The sequence below is a fragment of the Trachurus japonicus genome, chromosome 4, assembly GCF_045865225.1.
Source record: "Trachurus japonicus isolate A0001 chromosome 4, Traja_1.0".
Lineage (NCBI taxonomy): Eukaryota > Metazoa > Chordata > Actinopteri > Carangiformes > Carangidae > Trachurus > Trachurus japonicus.
The window spans coordinates 12356127-12368533 of NC_140910.1; the positions used below are offsets into that span (position 1 = coordinate 12356127).

The 12407-nt window shown below is 41.7% G+C and overlaps 1 protein-coding gene across 1 annotated transcript; it reads left to right on the plus strand.

The window, feature by feature from the left end:
* The first annotated feature begins 3955 nt into the window (after window positions 1-3955).
* rxfp3.2b (relaxin family peptide receptor 3.2b) lies at window positions 3956-6241 on the plus strand. Its single transcript, XM_085775403.1, has one exon. The coding sequence runs from the start codon at window positions 4271-4273 to the stop codon at window positions 5474-5476; it is 1206 nt and encodes a 401-aa protein (XP_085631529.1). The 5' UTR covers window positions 3956-4270; the 3' UTR covers window positions 5477-6241.
* The last annotated feature ends 6166 nt before the right edge of the window (window positions 6242-12407 follow it).

The following is a 12407-nucleotide window of genomic DNA, read 5'->3' on the forward strand; positions in this document are numbered from 1 at the left end:
GAATTGGAAAAACTCGCAAATCCGTTCTTGGATCTTCTGCTTCTTAATTTAGGTAAGGTAAATACTTATCAATACACCTGTTTTCTGTAGGAATGTGAGATATTTTTTGGCCCACTATGAGGTGATCTGCAGAGCGGAATAGACAAATAGGTTTTCAATATGCAAATGATTCCTCCCTAACAAAACACCTCAATCCAGCCAAGGTGGCACATGATAATAGATGCACATTTGGATGGAGGTGTGGGATGTGGTGGTGGTGGGGGTGAGTCAACACACGCCTACACACAAACAGACAAAGTGCAAACAAATGAAGGTTTCCTTAACCTGGCACGGTGTCACCTCGGAGCTGATGGCTACGCTTACTGCTAAAGTCAACCTAAAAAAATAAATAAAAAAAAAGCTCCACAAACAACTCTGACATACTTTTTACCTCTGTCTTTACAAATGCTACAGGTACAAATATCAGTGCAGAGAGATACCAAGAGGCTCAAAAACAAGGCTTTCAGTAAGGTCCAGAGCATTATGTAGTGAGATCGGAGAATAAATACAAGCCATCATAGACCTGTATGTTCTGAACCAAGGACAGAAACAAATGCAAGTCAGAATTACAGACAAGGCCTTTGTGCATTTACATTGTCCTAAAAGCACTCTGAATTCATGTGGCACTTTCTGGTCGCAGATGAATGTTTAACAGCAGAACTGCGTCCTCAGAGTCAGGCCTACACTGATTATTAGCCTAATAGATGAGAATCCAATATTACTCTTGAAATAATAATTCCTGGGTGCATGCCTGAGGCCAGCTCAGAGAACTGGTAGCCATATGCTCCAACATGACATTTTTATTCCATCAGAAAACAGCTAGCATTATCTGTGCCCCCTCTGGGACAAGATGTTTATTTAGGCAGTAAGAACCCCAGGGACACTGGCATTGAATCATGCCCATCTAATCATGTTCTCATGGTTCAATAAACCAGTCAGATGCAACGAAAGACCAGTTGTGTCCTGTGTTGGGAGGATATGGGTCACTGTGGCGTAATCCCACATAAAATAAAACACTTGTGTCATGGAGATTTGCACACTTATGAGGTGAGTTAAGCTTTTTGTTCTCTCTGAATGCTTGTTGTAACTACTTTATCGACAAAATACGTTGCTATTTTTGTACCTGTGAGATATTTCTAACGTTTAAGTTTGCCCAGCAGTGACCTCATCAGAGGGGCTGCATGTGGCAATTCAGCACCTCTCCACAATCTGACAGCCACTTCCAAATTGAACGTCTTTGTGAAGAAATGAGAAAGTAAGCATAGTTTGAACTCCTCTCTCCAGCTCTTTTTACAAGCAATTTCATGTCACTTTCATGTTGACAACCAAGTGCAACACTGTGAACGTCTTCTAAGAGAGGCCGCTGAAGAGTGTGCACAGTTAACAACTTCATATCTCCCCCTCTCAAGACAGCAGGCCTTTCACTTTGTCTTCAATTGTTGCTTCCCTAACACCACATGGTACAAACTGGATTTTTAAAAAGCTAGCTGGCTTTTCTAGCGACACACAGGGAGACTTCAAAGAAAACTGCTGAACCTGTGTGTTTGCTACCAGAGTAGTCCACCATGCAGAGTGCCTTTAGTCACGCTTGTGCACATAGTGTTTAAGGACAGACAGCGTGCCACTGAAATCCCACCGCTCATTTTTCAGTTGTCATTGTTGATGTGTCAAGTTAGTTTCTCATCTGTGATGTATTATGTAATCAGGCAAACTGTGACTCTGAGAAATTGAAATACCTCTGTGCCATGTTTATTTTTTTTTTTACAAAAAAATCCCCCAAAACAACAATAATTATCTTCCTCCCTACAGACAATTATTCACATGCCACTAAAATTCCTGACCACCCGCAGCAGCACTACCTTTACTTGCAGCAAATCGCTGCAAAGCTGGTGAATTTCACTCTCACTCAATTTATCACATTTCTGGTCAACTCAACTCCACTTCACCTGGTATCCCAAGCTGCTTCTCTCACATTACACCCCTTGTCATCTGAGTCCAGCTGGTGCTACGCTGACTTCAGTGCTGCCAGCTGTGGGCAAAGAGCCATTCATAGAATACAAACAAGCACCTCAGGGAATATGGAGTCCATCGCATTTCACTGTGAAATATGTGGGGTAACCTAGCAAGACTCTAGGGTCTGACAGAGGGCTCAGAGAACTGGGGTAACGCTGGAAAACCTTTAATACACACATGTAAGGGACGAAAACGGACCACAGTGTGTTTACAGTGTGCTATTTTTCATCGGCTCCGGCAATTAGTGATGGCTTTATCCGCATTCACAGCTGCATATTAACTCAGTGAAAAGTGGTTTAGTATGCAACCTGTGAAATGTCAGCAGCCTGAGACGTATTCTACATTGCAGATTTGAATGCTTAGAACATTAAACCCAGCATACTGTCAGTCCTTGCGCATTTGGAGGTTTAGGGATTGTTAGGATGACAAGAACTGGGTCACAGCGGATTAAAACAGCACAGATTATTTTTTTCTTTCATCCAGTCATGTCTTTTGAATTTGCTCAGAAACTTACAGGGAGTGTTACCGACAGACAAGGGATGTTTATTGATCAGCTATGTTTGAGATAGGGCTCGTTTATGGTCTGTTGACAACAGCATTTGATTGAATTAGTTTCTACCCTTATTTTGGGCATTGCTGTTGGAAAACATGGCAGCAGCTGCAACAGGTGGCCCAGCACATTCACAAACTAGGTACCAGCTGGCAGACGACAAGTAGCCTACTGAAGGAAAGTGACTTTTGATAATCAAAACGTGGAACTGGAAGCATGTTATTACAATTTGTGAAAACAAGGTGGTGCATGGATGCAAGGTAAATATATACAGCCAGAAAACATTTCATATTCAGGTGGGATTTTATACTTAGAATTCAGTTAAATGTTCTGTTTGTAATTAACTCCCTTACGATTTTATCCCTACTATATTCACATTTGCTGATTAGAGTTTGTGCAAAAGCTCCATCCACTGTCCTGAATGCATAAAGCAACTTGATTATTTGGGGAAAACACAAATCCTCTGTTATGATCTCATTTTTTAATATTTATAGCCTGATAACCGAATGGAATTTGAATGGGATGCGGGAATGGGAGTCTTTGTGATATGAACATAATTTTTTGTATTTTGTATTTAAAAACAAACAAACAAAAAAAAAAGAATATATATATATATATATATATATATATATATATATATATATATATATATATATATATATATATAGAGAGAGAGAGAGAGAGAGAGAGAGAGAGAGAGAGAGAGAGAGAGAGAGAGAGAGAGAGAGAGAGAGAGAGAGTTTGCAAAAGCAGATAAATGCCATTTTGAAAAAAATGAGCTGATGCTTTTGAATTATTCTTTACAGTGTTGTTTTCAATAAAGCTTTATTTTTTTTGAGTTACATCTGTTTTTGCACGTCTCTGCTTGGTCAAAGCCACTCAAGTTTGGTTTGACTGATATCGCCTGGTGTAAATAATAATTAAAAATGTTCAAATATTTTAACGGAGGTATCTGATTTTGCAAATGAACTATATGTAATTATGTTCATATCACAGCAGATGTGGCTGCAGATATCACACACACATATTGACATTTATTGTAAAGTCAGACTGCCATGGCAAACAACCACCAACGAGGTTCACTGTGTTTTGATGTTGTGTCCTCGAGCCTTCTTCTGCTGATCTGATGTTGACAAGATCAAATACTGACTTTCTTAAATGTACAGTCGGAGTTTAGCACAAACGACCCACCACACCACCCGACCCCCACATTTATGAATATTTTAGCGCACCATTGTCTCCGTGTCCTCGGAAACTCGTCTTTTTTTTCAATCCGGCGCAAACCTGATTATTTAGAAGGTGTGTGTGTCCTGTCAGAATGCATTAAGCTTCACCCCTGTCGGACCTGCAGGGACACTTTGATGTGGCTGCGGATATCAGCGCGTGCCCTCGCTCTGGTCCAATCATCCTGCCGGGGAGGAGAGCGGCGTCGACCGCGCGACTGAGCTGCGCGCGTTCACGTGGAACCTATAAGCGGACGTGCGCGCCAAACGTGTGAGTAGTCTTGAGGAGAGCAGGGGAGGATAACCGTGGTGGAAGACAACATCTGTCAGCGCTGAGGCGAGGGATGCTCACCATGACATTATCTCAAACTCTTTCCTCTCTTTTTCCCTAACACACAGCTGTCCAACTCTGTCCAAGGTGATATGTGAGCAAGAGAGTCCAGCCATGCAGCTGAATGAGACTGGAGTTCAGACACTGGCTCCAGAGCCATGTGAGCAGCAAATCCTCCAGGAGGACAACAACCATGGAAACTGTAGCGGAGGTCCCAGCAGCAACCTGTCGCTGCACTGCTGGCTGCAGCTCCTCACCAGGGAATCTATCATGGAATTTCAAGGAGACAGCTCCAGTCTGGTGGTGCGTGTGATGATAGCGTGCGTCTACTCCATAGTTTGTGCGCTCGGGCTGGTGGGTAACTCTCTGGCTCTCTACCTGCTGCACTCACGTTACAGGCAGAAGCAGTCGTCCATCAACTGCTTTGTGATGGGTCTGGCCATCACAGACCTCCAGTTTGTTCTCACTTTACCTTTCTGGGCAGTGGACACAGCCCTGGACTTCCGCTGGCCCTTTGGCCGTGTGATGTGCAAAATCATCAGTTCTGTTACCACAATGAACATGTATGCAAGTGTGTTCTTCCTCACCGCTATGAGTGTGGCACGCTATTACTCCATATCCTCTGCGCTGAAGATGCACAGCCGGCGGGCGGCGGCCGCCAGAGCAAAGTGGACCAGCCTGGGCATCTGGGCCGTCTCCCTGCTGGCCACCTTGCCCCACGCCATCTACTCCACCAGCGCACAGGTGTCAGATGAGGAGCTGTGCCTGGTGCGCTTTCCAGACTCGGGCAGTTTGGATCCACAGCTTCTCTTGGGTCTATACCAGCTCCAGAAGGTTCTGCTGGGTTTCCTCATTCCTCTGATCATAATCACTGTCTGCTATCTACTGCTTCTGCGCTTGATCCTCACCAGACGTATAGCGGGTGTAGCAGGGCCAGAGATTGAGCAGGGCCGGCAAAATCGTCGCTCCAAAGTCACCAAATCCATTGTTATCGTGGTTCTGTCCTTCTTTCTGTGCTGGCTTCCCAATCAGGCGCTGACTCTGTGGGGAGTGCTCATAAAGTTTGACCTTGTGCCCTTTAGCAAGGCTTTCTACAACGTACAGGCTTACGCCTTCCCACTGACTGTGTGTCTGGCGCACACCAACAGCTGCCTCAACCCCGTGCTCTACTGCCTGGTGCGCAGGGAGTTTCGGGCAGGACTCAAAGAACTTCTCCTCCACGCCACTCCGTCCTTCAGGAGCCTCACTCATCTGCTGCATCGCAAGGCCAAAGTGGCCGAGGCCCCGCCTGGTCTGGTGCTGGTCCAGATGGACGTCTGAGAGAAGAGCCTCCTTACAGTGGCTGACACACTAAGTAAAAAAAGTGAAAGCTGCTTGTTAACACTACTGATGTGCTGTGTGTCATCAGGATGCCTTCATCTCCAGCATGAACACAGAGATTCGAGTATCTCCATGGCTTCTGAAAACAACGTTCTCATGATGGACTACCCAGTGGGATGTGCCCCACTTTCACTGTGCGCTCCGCGATTCGCTCTGCCGTAAATGTTTTTACTTGTTACACAGCAGCTGTTGCTGTCCGTCTCTCTGTGTCTCTCTGCCTCTCTCTGCCTCTGACAGGCAAGTATCGCTCTCTAGTAAACAGTCATGAATATGTATAGATGTCAGTCATGAATGAGATTTAAACAGTAGCAGCTCTAAGACGCGCCTGACACCAGCTCAGTTCAATCTAATTGTAAACCTCAATTAACATTTGCCACATCATGGGCATCACTCACGCAGGCTGAAAGCTACCGACACTATTGACAGTGCTTGAGCACCTCACTGATGAAAGTCTCCTGGCTGAGGGATTTACTTTGGGTAAAAACACAAGCGTAGATCACAATCAAGATGAAAGAGAAACACAGAGTGAGAGAATGAGAAATAGATTTCCCAGTGTGCTGGCTAATCACTGTGTTTGTGGTGCAGTTGTGTATATTGCTTAATATAGTAGAAGCAAAATATATCTAAGAAAATTAAACCTGAACAATTTTAAAATGTGGGTAAACAGTGTATTGAATATAGATATCTTCCATCTGAAAGACAATAAAAGAGCAAAATAAATGAAAACCCCACTACTATATTAAGACAGACAGAGGTGCTGCACAACAACTTATAAAGGATTAAAAATGATAAAATGATCAAAAGATTCATGCCTCAAATTGTGACAATGGCTACAATCCCTATAAGCAGAGGGTAGGAGAAGTTAAATACAATTTCCGTCCTTTTTTTAAGATAAGGCAACATGAAGTAATTTATCAAAGGGTTCAGTATAATGTGTGTAGAGTCGGGGGGATCAATGCTGTCCTTATGAAACCTTATGATGAGTTGAGGGGATTCAAATGCAATGTGCCATATGCACTGCACTGCTCCCACTAAAATTAACTGCCCACATATACTGTCGTGTCTACACGCTGACAGGAAAATATACACTCACTATTTCTCTTCCTATTCCTCTCGCTGACAGTACACACACACACTGCACGCACGTCATGTACATGATGTTTCTCAATGAACAACATGGTTAATCATTTAGATCTTGCATTAAATTTGCAGATTCCCATGTCTTTGCGGCAACTTGAAATCAGGCCATTCATTCATGAAAGTTAAGTATTTCTCGACAACAGGACAGTCCATTTATACCAGCTGTTCAAGTTGTGTGTGTTACAGGAGCATATAACCATGTGAAACTGATGTGGTACTGTGATCTGCTGTGAATATATTGCCTCTGTATTCTGTCATGGCTGTAATTCTGATCTTTCTGAAGGACATTTATTGATTTGGTGTTTCAATGGAAATGTATGGAGTGGACTATGTAAATGAAGTAAAAATTCAATTAAAAACCCTGAATTTCACCTATTTGCAACAACCACTCAAGGCCAAATTAGAATAAATAGCACATATATACATAGGAAGATGAACTTGGCAGCTGAGACTGAATAGGCACTAATGCTGCTGTTGAACAATCCCATACTGGAAGAAGGACTTAGATACATAGCACTTACTCACTCACGCCTCTGTTCTTTTATGAATGGGGTTTAATTTTGTGATTCAGTGTTTGGGCTGTGCCTCCTCTACACTGCACAAATAATCTATGATGAGTAATATTTTGTTACAGACAAAAGTGCTGTTAACAAGAATTCTAATCAGACAGTGGAAATGCTTTTCTTTGTTCTCTGATGAGCTAGGATGAAATTACAACTTGATTTTCACACTAGTGCAAAATCCCAATGACAGGGACTGACTTCAGAACAAGTAACTGAGAATACTGTAGGTTAGCTTGGTGGGGTGCTGTTTATTTGGTTAGACATGCTCTTAAAAATCAGTAGCATAAAGCACCTGGTTAATATCACCTTTACATAAAGTAACCAATGGGATAGTCATACTATAATTGTTATAATATCATTAGTGCAGTGGCAAGCACCGTCACCCAGTACCATGAAGAGCCTGGGTTTTGTTTGCATGTTCTCCCTGTGCCTGCAGGTAATCACACTTCCTCCTCAAAAATAATGACATGCACATTAGGTTAACTGACCACCGGAAATTGGCTGTAGGTGTGAATGTGAGCGTCAGAGCTTGTTTATCTCTGTGATAGAGAAGCAACCTGTCCAGGCCAGGGTGTGTCCTACTCTCACCTTGCAGGGTTTGGTTTCAACCCAGAGACTCGAGAGCAGGGATCACAGAGGAGATCAAGTAAAAGCTCAAAAAGAGTTTTTATTTGAAAGCCAGTGGTCATACTGTACACAGGAAATCAGTCGCTGCTGAAAAAAAAAAAGAGAGACGAGAGTCCAGAACTGGCGAGAGGTCATACAAACCAATCCACAGGAAACTGGATTGCTTGAAAGTTTGACTCATGGGTAATACAAAGACAACCTGGAAGCTCTAAGGAGGGCAGGACTACAAACTAGTTGCCAGCACAGGTGATACAAAAACTGCTAATAAAAGGCATACATCAAAGGCATACAGTGGGGCATCAATGGGCACAAGGTAAGTAACCTTTAAAATACACCAGGAAAGTTCATACACCTCAAAAATCCAAAGGCTTGACTGAGCAAAGTGAGCCAAAAAAGCCCTAGACTCACCGTCACCAATGGTTTGCAGTAATTCAATTTAATTTGAAAAAACTGATAATCTGTCTGGGAACACAGCCCACTTCTGAAATGATAACGGTCCTGTATTATAAACTAACCGTTGCAAATATACTGGCTGTGTGTCAAAACCTATAAGACATTAACCATTTAAATCATTGATATGTTTCATATTTATAAATGATTTTACATCATATGCCATAAACTAACTGGCACACAGTTTATATTTTCCAGCTAAAATGCTTTGCTTGGTTTACGTGGTACTAGGGAAAAAAAACAATTTAGCTGCCATGGTTAGTCTGCTGTGAGCACTGTACTTGAAGGCAAGCTGCTGCATTCACAATACACACAGACTCAAGGGCCCCTAGTGGGTTAATCTGGACATGCTGGGAACAGAATTATTTTTAGAAAAGACCAGAATTAGTGATTTGTATAATCTTGTGTTAGTTTAAACCTCAGGGACATACATTAATGCAATATTGTGCAAAAGAAATTAATGACCAAAATCCCCAGTAAACATATAGTTTTCTTTAATTATGTTGCACCTTTCCGAAAAGTATAGAGAGCACCGCCAGTTGGTTTTATTTCATTCAGTCTGATGTAAAGTCTGAGAGACAAGTTTCTCTATGATATGTGGAGATTTTTTAAATGAGAAAGCCTGACAACACCAGTGATTTTCCATCACTGGTTGTTAAACCAGGGGTTTAGTTTTAATATGCTTGTTCCATTGCTTTCACTCTCAGCTGTGGAGGACCACTTTTTTTTTTTTACCAATAGCTGCATGACTGAGATTTATAGCCCCAGTGCATGCATCATTTCTGCCAAAGGTTAGCCTTGCTCCAGTAACAATTAGATGGCCTCCTTGCTTACAGCTAAATGGGTGACAATTTAGCATGTAAAAGTCAATATAATACAGCTGCATGTCATGTAGAAAGAAGTGTTTGTTTGTGTCATACCAAAAAGGTTTACTGACTAACAGCCTGAGGCAGAAAAGTAGCCCGAGCAAGAGTAGATTTAGATTGGTGTGTCATGAAGTCGACTAAAACAATAAAATTCAACACCTACTCTAAGAGGAATTACAGCAAAGACAGTCTCGCAATAAAGGGGGAAGACATACCTGTAGGGCAGGACATAGAGGGCTGGTTGACTCACAGATGTCAAGACAGCAGAGAGACTTTGAGCTCAAACTATATTACAGCACTGTCAGGTTTATCTCTTACTTTACGCTATGCTTTGGCTGTAATTCAAAGTACTGGGTGATTGTCTTTCACACGCTCAGAATGCAGTCACATCTGAGCTCATGAGATAACAGCTAAAAGGCCCATAAAAATCTTAAAGCAATATTTTTTCTCATTTCTCTCTCTTCATAGCTTATGAGAGTTACAATCTAATACAGAGAGGTGTACTGCTCTACATTGAGTTTTGAGAGTGAGCTAATAGACTTATCAATATGTACTTACCCACCATTCATGTAAGGCTGCTTGATCAATACTCATCTAAGTTCCCCCTGGGACAGGAAGTAGTAGTAGAAGGTTGCACAACACCCTTGGTGTTGACCTTTCTTTAAGGTCTAATGATCCTAATGACAGTTGCAGCTGCAGAATATGTAATTGCCCCTCATTAGTGATACATGTGCACAAACTCGGGTGGGATTATTTAGAAGTGGGTGAAACACATAGCGTGTTAATGCCACGTTGTTTTCATCAAAGGCTCCTGAGGTGAGAGAGACTCCATACAGCTAAACTGATTATCTACATGTAAGGCAACAAACTGGGCAGCTCATGAAAGACCTGGGAGGTAGGGGCATTATATCTGTAGCAGATTCAGGCTCCTCATTAGTTAAAGGGGAGTGGTTGATCTTTTTCTCATTTTATTCTCAAACCACACACACACACAAAACACATACATACACACCATAATAAGGTAAATGTAATTACAAGTAAACCTTGTGAGACAAAAGCCACTGAAAATCCAGTTTCCAACTTTTGTGAAAAGATCATATGAGCTCATCACATCACACTTCTTTAAACGGTCCTCTGAAATATTGTAGGTATTTAATATATTCCTGTAAATAACCAACTGACAATACTTATATAAAGATTGTGTTTGAAAGACTAAATTCACCACTGTGTCACACACAACAAGCGGGCTAGCTTTGTTGCTGCAGAGGTTTGTGCTATTCATTCTCAAATTTCAGATCAGATTCAGGCTTGACATGTTTTAAAGAATTTGACATTTCTAATGAATTGTGGTATTTTACCTTGTACCGTAGTTTTACAGTTTGCCTTCAGTGCCTCCAAACGAGGATGAGAGGATAAGAGGATGAAGCTTGGCTCACAAGCACTGGGAGCCGCCCCTCGGCCATATCAAAAACACCTGGGTTTTAAGGTTTCAGGGCCTGGGGCTAAAATCTCCTGTTTCAGCCAGAGGGTTTACAGAACAAGCAGAATCAGATAAATGAAATTGTATTTTTTGAACTGTGAAATATGCAAAATTATCCTTGTGCACAGCTTCAAACTGTGATCAGAAGGGTTGCCGATGCAACTATTTTGAAGAGTGAAAGGCATCATTAGGCTGTTTTGGTGCCCTTCATGTGCTGTGTTGTAGTTTAGTTTGTTTGTTTTTCTTCACTGGCTCAGGCAGTCTACTGTTCATTCATTAGAGTGCAAGTGAGTGCAGACAGGGACAGACAGAGACACTTTGCTCCCTCACTACCCGTGGCGATGCTAAGTGGTTGTCGTAGTGTGAACAAAGTAGCTCGTTTATTGCAGACAACTTGTTCTGTATCAAATTCAGCTGTCTTTAAATATAATCATTATATATCACACAAGTATTTTTAAAATCTCCCAGTAAAACTAAGAGTATATGAGCAACATACGTAGTCTTGAATTAAATCTACTGCTTTAATATTACATTTTTGTTTATCCTAATTAAAGAAGAGGAAGCCTCAGAGCCATACTGGAAAAAGGTCGTCCCAGTGCAACCAGTGAAAAGGTAAGTCTGGAGCCTTGTCATGGAGTGCAAGAATGAAAATACAGGGCTGCAGTTGAGCATTACAGCTCCTATAATAGAGCACAAAGTCGCCTAAACAAATGAAACCACACCCACAATTTATTAAAGAAACTTTTACTTTAGACTTCCCTCATTTCTCTTTAATCATTTGCTGTTTCTTTGTGGCGTCTTGTCTCTCAATTATTGTAATACAGTTCCCTTATCTGTTGGTTTAAAATGAATACACTCTTTCAATTGAATCTACTACTCATGGGCATTTACGTCATGAGCATTTTAAAGTGGGAATCTTATTATTGAGATGAAACACTTATCTCCTTTTGACAAACTCACCAAGCCATGATTTACTTGTCATTTATAATTTATCATTCAAAGCAGCATGTTTTATCTCCCGGGAAGTTTATTTTATTGCCCAGATATATTTTCTTCATAAGGGAAAATTTTGACGTTTTTGAAAGAACTTGTGTTTATTTTTCTGCTCATATTCATTTGTTAACAACTATATCTTTAGAGGTCCATTACTGAATTGAATGCACTCCCCTTAGCAAGAAGTTATTATTATCTTGGCAGAACGACAAAATCATTCACTCTCACTCTCTTTCCAGGTTCCTGCATTGGTCCAGGGAGACTGAAGGAACGGAAACACAGTGGAGGTGAGACTCAGTATTGTGAGAAATTGAGTCTGTGCCCATGCTATGCATGTTTTGGGCGCTTTGCCCCTGTCGCCAAAGTTTGAGTCCAGGCTGGTCCAGCCAGGTTTTGTCATTGTTTCTCCTTTTAATACTACTTTATTAGTTATACTTATCCTTATACTTCATATAAACTGTGCTGTTTCCAGTCATCCCTTGCTTGATTGTTTATTGTGCTTTCTTACATGTTGTGCCTATTTATTTGTTTTTTACTACCTGCCTGACTGCAAAAATAAGGGCGACCAACCTTCACGGTTAAGGTCACTGGCTACAAGCTCTACCTTTGCCCATCCCAAGGTTGTCTTGGACACCAGCATGGTAACCTTTATGTCATTGATTTTCTACGGTAACTGCTGATTCTTGGGCACCCCTGGTTACGTCAATATTAACCCTTGTGTTAACTGAACCTATGGGGTTTTCAATCAGTCT